Source organism: Labrus mixtus, chromosome 18 (genome assembly GCF_963584025.1).
Source record: "Labrus mixtus chromosome 18, fLabMix1.1, whole genome shotgun sequence".
Lineage (NCBI taxonomy): Eukaryota > Metazoa > Chordata > Actinopteri > Labriformes > Labridae > Labrus > Labrus mixtus.
Genome location: NC_083629.1, coordinates 12,100,845 through 12,113,598, shown reverse-complemented (window position 1 = coordinate 12,113,598; position 12,754 = coordinate 12,100,845). Strand labels below are relative to the sequence as shown.

General features: G+C 39.4%; 1 protein-coding gene across 6 annotated transcripts in view; it reads right to left on the bottom strand.

Moving 5' to 3' along the window:
• Window positions 1–620: 620 nt before the first annotated feature.
• Window positions 621–12,754, bottom strand: part of LOC132993375 (regulator of G-protein signaling 6-like) — a 46,284-nt gene continuing 34,150 nt past the window's right edge. Inside the window, exons 6-17 of one of the 6 annotated variants that reach the window (XM_061063183.1) lie at window positions 12,334–12,385; window positions 11,880–11,944; window positions 10,310–10,386; window positions 9,485–9,566; window positions 8,814–8,888; window positions 7,399–7,500; window positions 7,089–7,261; window positions 6,868–6,996; window positions 5,928–6,114; window positions 5,089–5,178; window positions 3,020–3,076; window positions 621–2,751 (exon numbers count right to left, since the gene is read on the bottom strand). In XM_061063183.1, coding sequence (XP_060919166.1) covers window positions 2,701–2,751; window positions 3,020–3,076; window positions 5,089–5,178; window positions 5,928–6,114; window positions 6,868–6,996; window positions 7,089–7,261; window positions 7,399–7,500; window positions 8,814–8,888; window positions 9,485–9,566; window positions 10,310–10,386; window positions 11,880–11,944; window positions 12,334–12,385 — 1,140 coding nt within the window. In that variant the 3' untranslated portion in view covers window positions 621–2,700. Of the gene's footprint in view, window positions 2,752–3,019; window positions 3,080–5,088; window positions 5,179–5,927; window positions 6,115–6,867; window positions 6,997–7,088; window positions 7,262–7,398; window positions 7,501–8,813; window positions 8,889–9,484; window positions 9,567–10,309; window positions 10,387–11,879; window positions 11,945–12,333; window positions 12,386–12,754 lie in introns of all 6 variants that reach the window. The other 5 variants (XM_061063181.1, XM_061063184.1, XM_061063182.1 and 2 more) reach the window with 5 other exon arrangements.

Here is a 12,754-nt window from a genome sequence, read left to right as displayed (position 1 = left end):
ACCTATGATGCAGCTCATTAGTGACACAGTTCATTAGCTGCTACACACAATGGCTTCCGTACAATTAATTTAACTGGTTCAAAATAAAAATGTTCGACATTTAAAAACACTTGGGCTATTTTCTTTTACTGCGATGCAACTTCTCCTTAGGTTAGCTTTTGTAGCGTAGCTCCAAAAGTAACTTATTTATCAGTGTTTTACAATTATTTTAAAAGGGAATTAAGTAATGTTTTGATTCAATTGTAGTCGCTATGCTAATGGTAGCTCATCACCCATAGCTACACTATAGACTATTAATAAATGAAAGTATTGATGTTGATCAAGGGTAATGCTCAGTTTTGCTTCTGGTGTGAATGCCTACTATTGTATCTTGTCTAGAGGTTCCATATTTGCAGTTAACACATAAGAAATGTAAAAATAAAGAAAATATTTTTACTGGATTAAATTACATTTTGCAAAACTAATATTTCTGCCTAGTTTGCATATAGGCAACTAATAAAGAAATGTTTTTATGCCGGTTACATATTTGCATGCTTGAGGACAACCGCAGAACTCTGTTTCTAAGGCAAAACGCCAAACACACACACACACACACACACACACACACACACACAAAGAGGTGCACTGGACAGACAGGTTTTTATTTTTTGGTACCCATTATAGATAGCAGGTGCTTGAGTGTTTTGGTGTGCCAGTAGTTGTTCTGCTGATTGAGAAACTAAAAGCACAAAATGCCCTGAATATGTTACATGCATAGTAATGTGCTCATACCATAATAATAATAAAGTGTGCTCTTGGATAATGACATTTAGCCAATTTACATCTACAATGCACCCTGTACATAGTGTCATTGTGTTTGTGCTGAGAATAACATTTGGTACATCAACTCGAGTTAAGCATCTCTCTCTACTCAAGAGGTTATTGGTATTGATAACATTTATGATTAATATGACATGTACAGTGCATTGCAACAACTCTAATAGAAAATAATAGAGGATTCAACCATTCAGCAGTGTCACTATAGCAGTCACCGGCCTCCTGGGGGAGCTGTGAAACCAAAAACCCTCAGTCCGACCACTTCCTGTTTGGAAAAGTGTGGACCCACAGCAGAGCACAGAGGCCACACTGAGTGTGGCGTTCATGACGGGGTCAAGTATGGTTTCCGGGTTGCATTTCAGTTATTTCATGTCCAATCATGGGGGAGTGATGTCCAGTTCAGATGTCCGTCTTTGGAGAGTGGTCCATTTGTCCCCTAAGTTAACTCATATTATGGCCCATTAGCATGCACCATTTCCCCCACAGTCAATTAAACATACGACGATTATTAGGTGGAGAATCACAGAACACATTTTGCCAAGAAAAATGTTGGCAGTTATTTTTTTTTGTTTGTTTAAAGTAAAAAATGAAATATTAATGCAGTAAAAAACAAAACATGACTCATCAGTAATAGGCTGCAGGCCTTTTGATATCTCCAACATCATAGAATAACAAGTTTTGACATCATAATTTGACCACAACTCAATAAAATCCCTTAACACTCTGTTGCTGGTCCTGTGGTTTAACCACCACTAGATGGACCCATGGCACTGGAAACTTGAAGCCTACCCATATAGAAGGAGCCCAAAAGCATGTAAATGCTCTTTCTGCAGAGACTAAAGTAAAACCATGTGGGTGATCTTTGTGTTGAAGCTTTGCAGTTTTTCCCACAGACTTTTCAAATATATGAATTCCATTTTGCAGTCTGAACATTCTGGAACTTGAGGCCTGGAAGTTGTGGAAGCATTGTTCGGTCTGTCTTTGCACATAGACGTGTCATTACAAAGCACTGCTGCAGAAAACAAAACATTAATCCTCAACAAAGACAGTTTGGCTGACACATGCAGCAGAGCAGTGTGAAGCTACATTAAGCCCTTATGCCAGATTTTTGGAATGTAATGAAGCATGAAAATTATACCTTCACAAACTCCAGTTTTCAGGACCTAATTTAACAAAAAGAAGAAATTGGGATAAACAAACTCTATAGTCTTCATTTCTGCCAAAGTTTGACTTAAATGGCAAGTGCTTTATAATGAACAGATATTAGAAATTTCAAACATATAAAAAGAGTTTGGATATATTTTCTAAAAATACAATCCACATATGCTTTATTTATTGCTGGTTGCCTCCTGATTATAGAGTGTATGCAGAGTATTATAGTTCTGTAGAAGTTTGGATGTGCATCTTTTATTAAAGTGTATCTGAGTTTGAAATGACCCCAGCTATTTGAGGAAAACGTAACCAATTGTATTCATTGCTTATGTTGCGGCGCAAATGTATCAAAGAATATTATTATAATACTAAATAGATGCTTTTCATTTCCAACACACACGTACAAAAAAAAAAGGACAACACAAACTGGTCAGCTTTGTTGACTCTTTGCAGACTAAGCCTTGTCTGAATGTGCTTATACTGTATGCTGCATGCCATGTGGTGCGTTGATTGAGGCTTCCTTTGTCATAATTGTCTTTATCCTTTGTGGTTCTGTTTGGGGCCCAATCAGGCCCAGTGCTGTACCAGTACTACCAGTAAGACAGCAGTCCTCGTAGCAATGTCTGAGAGCCTCCACAGCAGTCTTGTCCAGCCCAGCTCCACTGTCTGTGACCCTGTGCGGCGATGGACCCCCCGATAGTGTCCGGCTGTAGTCCTGCTACACGGGAAGTGTCAGGACGACTGCATCAGGCCTGTCAGGCGCTTCCCAGTCAGTGACTTTCCCTAGAAGATCAATTAAAAACACATTACTAGGCTTGGAAGATGCAAGACCTTTATAAATCATACAAAATCTTAAAAAAACAAGGTGATTTTTTAACCTAAAAGTCTGGGTATTAGATTATCCATTTATGTGACTAGTATGTTATGCACAAACACATCCTGTTACAGGTACAAAGAGCCCCAATAGAGTGTAAAATGGTTAAAAAGCCACTGATAGTGAGCCAGCCAGTGTGGTTTGTGATATGAACAGCCCCAGCTCCAAATGACTTACCACACTGCGGGTGAACTTCTCCAGGGAGGTGCGGCGGCCCTGTTCAGTGTCTGCTGGCTGCTGTTTTGGGAGGGGGGGAAGCAGGGTGAGTGTTTTGGGTCAGGTACGGGTGTAGCGTGGGGGGTTGGGGGTGGTGTGGTCAGTAGGGTTAAAAAAAAAAAAAGGGGAGGCCAAGCATTGCAAAAGTGAAGGCCATGGACAATGTGGGAGTTGCATTTTTTTAAGAAAAATGGAGCGGGGTCAGTGACAGGCCAGCAAGAGGAGCAGTGTTTGAACAGGAGAGGGCAGAGAGGCTAGCATGAACACAGGCAGCTATGATTCTCTGAAATGCTCCACATTACATAGAAACAGCTACATTTGTTTAGATGTGCAAGTCAAATCTACAGCATGAACAGAAAAATCCTACTTTCAGCATGTCAGTCCTCTTGAACCCAGCAGTTAGTCTGTGTTTGGCATATGATGTCATGTTTTTTTCATACAGTTCATTTGACATTTTACATTATTTAGCTGTTTCCTTGCACCTGCATCTTGAGCACAGCGGGTTTGCCTTTTGCGGCTCTGTTAGAAGTGTCATCAAAGCATCAAATCACTGATTGCCAGACCTTTTTAAGAGTTAATGAATTCTGCCAAATGACATTAAAGCTGCCCCCTTTTACTAGCACTTAAATGCACTCAGATTACCGATGAAAGCTAAAAACAATAAACAAAAATATTTCTGCTTTCCCCAGGTGTATTGCAAAAAATGACCAAAAGTCATTTTGTACATTTCAAGTATAAAAGTATCTTAATAATAAGCATTGTATCATTAGGACAAACATTAGGACATTAATATGTATGGTATTAGGCTGGTAAAGGTCAGGCTAATGCTGGCGTCATTAAATATCGTTAAGTAGCTTATGATTGTGATTCAATAGTTGAATTACTGCAAAGTAAATCAAACTGCAAAATATTAGAAGGAAACAATTATAGAGTAGAATCATTCATTAGTCCAAAACGGAAGCTTTAAAATATTACTTTTGATGTCTATTTTTTTTCTTTCTTTTAGGATAAAATATTTTAGTAAATATTTGTGTATTATTTAGGGCTGTGAACATTAACACGTTTACTCTTGTAATAAATCTAGACACCTTAATATATTCATTCGTTTTTAACGCAAATGATTCATGAATTTCCTGCTTCATTAGCAACACAGAGACTCATTCACCTTAAATGTCCTTTTTATTAATATTAAATAATGATGACAAACTGTGACTCAGACTGAGAACAGAGAAGGAGTCCTTCGCTCTTACCAAGCAGCAGAAAAAAAAAGTAGTAACTGACTGGGATGATGAAGCGATATGAATATGTACAGGCCAGTTGTTAGATCACGAGGCCTCATGTTCCTCTACAGTTCTGCGGACCATCAGTCAAATGTAAGACCTGCACTGAAGACTCACTTTTTTTTTTTACAGTTAAAAGAAAAAAACAGTCAAGAGTCATTGACAGTCATTTACAGCATGTGGAGACTGTTTATGCTTTATAATGTGATCTGACTTCAAGACAGGGGACATCTATGCCAGAGACACCTTGCACTAGGTAAGTCATTCATTGAAACATAAGCTTGTGTGATCAAGTTAGGGTGCATCTGGCTAAAATGGCACAAAAAGCAAACGTAATTGTCTGAGTTGTACTGTGTTTGCATCAATAATGCAGCGTAACAGACTCTGTATGGGTAGAGGTGTGCGCGATGAGCTGGATGGGCTCAGGTCATTTTGCCTGAGCAAAAGAGGGCGGCTCGGGCCCCACTTGAAATCGAAAGTGTGACACCTTAAACAAAACAAAAAAATCTAACTACAGAGCAGCATCCTGTTTCTGAAACTATGGACCAGATTCTCTTCCTGATTGTTTTGAATTCTGAGCATGTGTAACGTGAACCACAGTACTACTACTGCAGCTAAAATTGGGCCCTGAACTGTATTGCTGACTAATTACATATGAATATGAATCTCAATCATAAAAACATGACTAAATCAATATATTCATAGTGACAAAGGAAAGAGTTGACATAGGGGTCAGTGAGTGCAGCTCACCTTCTTTCTGGCTAACAGGAGGTCTTGGTAGATGTTGGATCGCAAAAAGCGTGCATAGCTGTCACTTTTCATTAGCTTGAATATATGCTCCTGCAAGAGAAAGAAAAGCTCATGAGTGCGTGTTGGCCTGGAAGGAAAGGTCACGAGAAGGTCACTCCAAGTGGAAGAATAGCAGAGGTCTGAAAGTTGTAATTGGATGTATGTTTGTGTGACTCAGAGGGGGATGAGGCAAACTATATGTGTGCTGATATGAACGGCTGGGTCGTGTTAGACAGAGCTGAGTGATGTCCTGCCAGAGAGAGGCGTTCCACGTCACCCATCACCAACCCACTCTGATGCAGCGGAATCCATGGTGAGCCGAGCGAACAACCTATTCATGGCATTACTCGCCTCATTAGGCGCAGGCACAAACATACTCCATCATTCTTCTCTCCTCTCTCTCTGTTCCTCTGTGGCCTCTCATTCAAACTCTTCAGTAACATGAGTGGGGTGGAGGGGTTCTGGGTTTCTGTGGGCAAGTGGATGGGAGAGGAAATCAACAGCTGATGTGTGTGTTTGTGTATAAACAGGGATGTGGAGAGGAAACCCATCTAAAGTCAGTGAAAGCACCTTTTACTTAAGATAAAGGCTTCACTTTCAACACATTTTTGTTCCATTATTCGCTTTCTATTCAGCACTAGAAGTGATCTTTTTTTCTTTTTGTGCATGGAGGCAGGTGTGCTGGCACACTGTGTTCCTGGTGGTTTTTTTTTTAGACTAGCTAAAGCGTGTATTCATGTGTCTGCGGTCATGTATGCATGATGTGAATCCAGCCACGAGAGAGAAACATCACAGTCCACCTGAGCATCCTCGTAGCTGTAGCGTCCGGGGTCTTTCAGGTTCTGGCTGGTCCGCTCGTAGCTGTGAGAGTCCAGGTTGATGGAGCTCGGTGCTCCCTCGGCAAGAAACTCCTGCCAGATCTCCTGAGCTCGGGATGACACGTCCTGAAGCGGCCGCCGCTTTAGATCCTGCACCGCTAACCAGAATCTGTAATGGCATTGAATAAGTAGTCAGTAGTAGTTTACCTAAAGTATCATAAACTTAAAGTTATTATCAACAACGTAACATAATATAATGTATAAACATAAAGCTGGATTTTAATGCAGTAGGACAAAAGGAAAGCAGCATTTTAAAATTTGACTGAAAAAAATAATAAAAAATAGAATTATATTTGAGGCAATGATTTGATTTGCTGAAATCTTAATCAGTGAATTCACTAAAGCTGCAACATTAATGTGGCATTAGAGTACATTAAATACAATATCTATGTCACTGGTGGCCTTGTGGTCAGAGCCTGTCCCATGTACACAGGCTGCAGTACTCGACGCTGGCAGCCCGGGTTCAAAACCGACCTTTGGCTACTTTCATGCATTTACATTCCCCTTTTTCTCACTCTATCCCCTGTGATGTCTCTACAATAAAGGCATAAAAAGCCTTCAAATAATTCTTAAAGAAAAAAAACAATATCTTATTTAAAATACACTAACTTCACTTTTTTTTACTGTAAATATCTTTGCCTGAATGCAAGCAATTAGACTGAACCAAAATCAAATAATTGCAGGTGATAACAACAAACAAACAGACGCAGGAAAGAAGCAGGAAGATGCTAAAAAGAAAATAGGGCCGTGGGCACTGAAGTCCAGTAATTATCCAATGCACCTCCACTTTACAAGTAACCAGTGACATGAAGAAAAGATTTGTTATAGATTTTTAATTTAAAATGTACTATGGCAGCCTCACCGCAGGTTCTCTGAGCTGAACTCTGACTCCAAGAACTTCAGGAACTGGTCTCTCCCTGCTGGATCTTTCAGCGCCTCCTCCAGAGAAAAGCCCCATTTCTTCACTCGCTGCTGGCTGGGGTCTCGACTGCTTACAATGAAACAGATTAATGAGGAATCAAATATGCCGCGACCAAAAAGAGTTCATGTTTACAAGTCTTTCTTGTTCACATGTTGTCTCACCTCGCCTCCACGTCCCAGAAAGACGTGTCGTCGTTGATCCAGGGGTTAGAGGGCTCTGTTGTTGACACAAAGGGGTCATATTCCATAAACTGCTCTGTGTAGCCCATCAGACTGTCTGCCACTTTGGAAACCTTCATACAGTGTCTGTCCAGCTGGCTGTTCAAGAAGGTAATCTGGTGAAGAGAAAGAGTAATGAGGAATCTAAATAAGGGAACAGCCCATCAGTCTGCGTCCCTGACCGTCGTTATGATGGATGTGTGAGGCACACTGTGGTAACAGCCTCTGTGAATACTGTCACTCCATCACTCACCTCCTTCTGAACGTCCTCTTTGGTGGTCTTCCTGGTGGGCTGGGAGCTGATGTGGACTGGACTCGGCTGGCTCTGGCCGTCGTCTGGTACCCCGTAAACAGACTGAATAAGAAAGGAGAGAAAGTTTAAACACAGCTGAACTGCAATTTGATGAATGATGGGTAATATTTTTGGACTTTGGTCCGATTTCCCACACTGAGGTCATGTCCTTAACGATACGGTACATAACCTTTTTTCATTTTGATGTTGGTTAAAAATAACACATTTCTAACCTAGCCTGTCATTAACTAAATTGAATTGGAGTGTTCCTTTGAATGACTGTGTGTCTGATCTGTGTGTCTGGGGCCATATTTGTATCCAATCAGCATTAGCTTGCATGTAACTAGCCAAATCACAGCGCCACTGTGAGGAGAACTAGGAACAGGTCTAATTTTAGGCTTGCATCATTCAGGATGTGTTTATCTTTCCATTGCAATGTTCATGTTGCTTATTACCACATTTACACACAAATTATACACGTTGAATGAATAATTAACATTTTATTTTTCTACTTCAGTTAATGATCTGGATTGGTGTTCCATATTTATAGACATTTATTTAGTATTTTCTGAAAAAAATATTTTATGAACTCTGCATAATTGTATGTATTTTTCTATGAAAACCTTAACAGATAATTTACAAAACAATTCTGGTGATGCTTTTTCTCTCCTGTTCTAATTAGTTTGAATAAAGTTTATTCCCATTTATTCTACCTGTGGGGAAAAAAGGAAAATACATTGTTCTTTTTGTTTCTTCTTTTACTGGAGGAAACAGGTCAAATCATTCTAGCCAGCACTTAAAGAAATCATGTTTTCATTTCACTCTGCATGGTAAACTCAAAGTATTATATAACACTAAGTTATGTAACATGACTAAAATGCTTTACTCTCACTTTCCTCTCAGGGATTATTTTTTATTTATAACAAAACAAATGTTTATTGTTCTTTTTTAAAGTTGTTATTTAGGTTTATTTACATGGCGGATTTCAGAAAACATTTGAAGATCCAACCCAAAAAGTACATACAGATTTTTGTAATTAAAATAATTTAACAAACATGCAGAAAAATATTTCATACATATGTTTTTATCAATAACCAAACATGTTTTTCATTTATTTTATTTGAAATATAATTCAGATTTTAGTCATTGAATTTCCCTTTTCCTGAATTTACCCCAAAAATATTCATCTCATACATCTGGGAGTTAGATTTAGGACCTCAGTTTTTGGCTGAAGCCCTGTGTGGTAGTGAGTGGGATGAGAAGTTTGCTAAAACAACAACAACAACAACAAAAATACACTGTGGCAATTATAATATAAGATTTGTTGAAGCTAGATGTCATGTATCTCAGCAGCTTGCTTTGTATCCTCTGCTCACCTTTTTTACCCTGTGTGGGTTCCTCTCTCTCCGGCACTTGCGGATGTCCATCTCTGTGGTGTTGACACAGCCTGGCTGTGGGAGGTGGCACAAGACAGAGGGTTGTTTCTGTGTCAGATAACAGTGTTTCTACAGCTTGGATTGTCTATGTGTATCTTACTCACACAACACAATGCTGTTTCTCTTCACAGTCACAAAGAGCCGATATGCAAATCCACAGATCTGATTCTATAAAGATTACCCAGGGGTCTTAGCTGAACAGTGTGTGGAACTGAAACTGATGTTAACAGGCTTTGAATGCAACACCGTCCTTTATTTCCTTTTTTGATCGTTTCCATTTTATACAGTGCAAGTAGCTCTCTCACTCTCTCTCTCTCTCTCTCTCTCTCTCTCTCTCTCTCTTTCTCTCTCTCTCTCTCTCTCTCACTGTTAAATCTCGTATTAAAAAGTATTATAAAATAGAAGAGTTGGTGGGATTATGAAAAAAAAGCGGGATTATGAAGGTGAACTTTTTTCGTCGAAAGACTCTGAATCACATTTGCAGATGTTTTAATATAAATTTTGTGACTGTATTCCAAAATCTTGGGAATGTTAATAATTTAAATAAAGGATTTTTTTCAATCTCTCTCTTCTCTTGTTTTTCTTTTTTCATGGTTTCCTCCCTAACTCACCACTGGACGATGAACATCCCAGAACGCCCTCTCCTGGCTGTCCAGAATCTTCCTCTCTGCCTTGTCCTTCTTCCTGTCGATCCTGTGAACATACAACGCAGACCGCTCAGGTCAAACCCAATAAGTCAGGTCATAAGCTGTAGTCACACACTCTCACAAACACACACATGTAACAACAACGAGGCAGATTTGAGCGCAAAAAACCAAAGAGTGTGTGTCTCAACCTTTCTGTTCACCTCACCTGCCCATGTCTGGCTTTGCTGCTGGTGGGGCCGAGCTCTTACACAACAGACATTTACTGATCCGTATTTGAAATGACGTGTTTACTCTGCAGATATCAGATGACCTCTTTTTTTTCAGTATCACAAACCAGCAGCAACCAAACAATGGCATGACTTTATGAACTATTTATTGACAATAACTGTAGCTTCTTCCTGACTGAGTGACTCGAGTTATTAGTGCTGTGATTACACACACAGGCCACCAGATGGAAGTCTAACTAAAAGACAGAAGTTTGCAGGATTGTGTGTGCTTAATTCCACAAGGGAATACTTGCTGGATTTGATGCATGTAACCCTGCAGTCAAAGCAGGCCATAAGCACAGCATTGTTAATGAGCAAGAAATGGCGCAGCACCAAACTTACACGGCACACAAAGCATTACCTCTTCCTCTGGGAAATAACTCTCAAGTCATGCATGAAGCGAAAGGTTATAAATATATGAATATGAATACATAAACCTAACTCTCTGTGCCCTGACAGCAGTGTGTGTCACAATTATGTCAAGAGGTGGCATGTTGTAAATCCCATTAACATGTATACTCACTTGACTTGAGCCTCAGCTTGCATGAAAATAAATTCCCACTTCCTGGCGAAGGCCCTCTGCAGCCGGGCGAGGTTCTCCTGCAGGAACCAATCAGACGAGCCGTTAGTGGAGGAGGTTATTTGAATTCAAGGCCTTCAGATGATTACATTATCCATTCACTGTGATGGCGTGCCATGACTTTGGATTACTGTTGATGAGATGAAACGGCCTCTCAACAAAAGTGTCCTTGAACATTTGGTAAACCTCTGCTGCCAGACAGTAATTTGACTTTCATACAGAGACACTTTTTGTGTAACATGTTATTGAAATCTATGTAATAACTTTAATGCTCTCAACCTTTTAGGAATTACATTATTCTTCTGAGATTTTAATAAAAAGATTGACTCTATTCTACTGCATGTGTTGCAGTCAATCTGAAGCTGAAACAAGCAGCCGGTTAGCTTAGCATATAGGCTGGAAACAGGCTAGCATGGCTCTGTCCAAAGCTAACACAATTTGCCTGCTAGTTAATATCACCAGATAACATGTTGTGTCTAATTACTTTTTCCAAAATCAATGCTTAAAGAGCCTAAAAATTGTGAGTTTCATGAGTGGTTGTGTGTAATTCAATTAGTTAGCCAAGATCATTAGCTTCCTGAAATCTTAAGTTTCTTCATGTTTTACAGAAACAAGGTAAAACATTAATTAAGTGACCCTATTAAGGTGCTGCTAATGGATTAAGGTGCTGCTAATTGTTGTTTTTTTAACCCTTGAACCAAGCCATGTTAGTATTGTTTCCAGTTTTTGTGTTAAGCTAAGCTAACTTGCTGCTAGCAAATGCTTCAGATTTATAGTATACAGTTTAAATTAATTTATAGATAGCAAACAAACATTCCCTGTCAATAATTCCAAGTGTTTTATTTCTTACTCTAACTATAATTAAAATTATGGCTTGAAAGCTCTACAATGTAAAGCTGTGAAAGCTATGTAATATTAAGTGCATACTTAAAAAGACAGCCTGATCTAGCATATGTCAAAGACACATTCATTAAGGAGAAGTAATTAAGAGTACCAACTATCAGGTCAGTGTACAGTGAGAGCAATGAAGCCTGGAGTCATGAAGTGACCTGAATTATAGAGAAAGGAAGTGTACTGGACAATAGTTGCAGAGTAATTTAAAATATTGAAGTGCAGTGCATTGCTATTATATAACAGCAGGAGATCAGCACTGCAGTAATGCCCCTCTTGAGACTGTATTGATCTGCTGATTCCAGGTAGGCTTATTGATGTGTTGGCACATATTTTTAAGAAGGTCAGTGAGTGTACTGTTTTCAGCCGAATGGTGCTGCTGTGAAAAGACTTTGACAGATTTGAAGTATTTAATTTGATCGAGCTTTTTTTTTTTTTTGCTGTTTTAAGCCAATTTTGACTTTAGAAAGCCTGTTTCTGTTTCAGTTTGTTTGTTTAACAGCAAGTAAAAGATCACCGTAAAAAAAATCAGAGTATTATCATATAACGGCCCGAGCACATGTGATAGTAACGAACTATAAGCTTCCAGGAAATGGCTAAACCAAAATGACAGATTACTCACAGCCTCATAGTCGGCTAGCTCCAGTCTGGCCTTATTCTGCATGGTGCGCTTGCACAGGTAAATGGCTGGAGGAAGGAGGAGAAACGAGAGAAAGAGTGAGACAGGTGGAGTATGATGGATGGGCTGTCTGCTTTGTAAATACAGAAAATAATACTTTCAGTGGATTAACTGAGGTTACAGCTACAGAGAAAATGATCAGTGCTCATGTCAGTGACTGTCCCTTTATTTTGTTTGGCTAGTCTTGTCCCTAAGGCGTTTTCGTAGTAGGTGTTCCTCAGGGCCAGATACATTACAGGGAATGGCCCAATGGATCGATACTCAGTGAGTGTCAACAACAGATCTGCAGCATGAGCTGTCTTTCAGCTCTGAAAGAAATGGCACAGTCGCAGGCAAAATCAAGATTTTACTGGTATGAAGAATGAGGCTAAAAATTGAGAGACAGCGTGTGACTCACCGTAGTCTGTGTTCTCGGGCTCCCAACAGTTTGAAGGCCAAAAGTACGGAGACTGATGAAAACAAAAAGGGATGAAACAGATTCAGTTTTTGTTTATTTGCTCATATAATGAGCATGAAACAATACAAGTCTTTATTATGAATGTTGGAATTGTATCCCTTCTATTACCCATGCGCCCTCTGCACTTCTACACAAAAGAAGAATCATTAATTCTGATGATGATTCATGACGTCCGTTTGCTGTGCATTACTATCTGGGGAGCATTAGTAGCTATATTCTCTCTATCCATATTTAATCCTCTTTTGCAAAATGATATTACCCATTCAGAGTTCATTCTTGAGTCCATTAATAATGGATCACTCACATCTATCATGCATTCTTAATATCGGGCCAGAATTAGAAGTTGGTGGTACTCAAACCC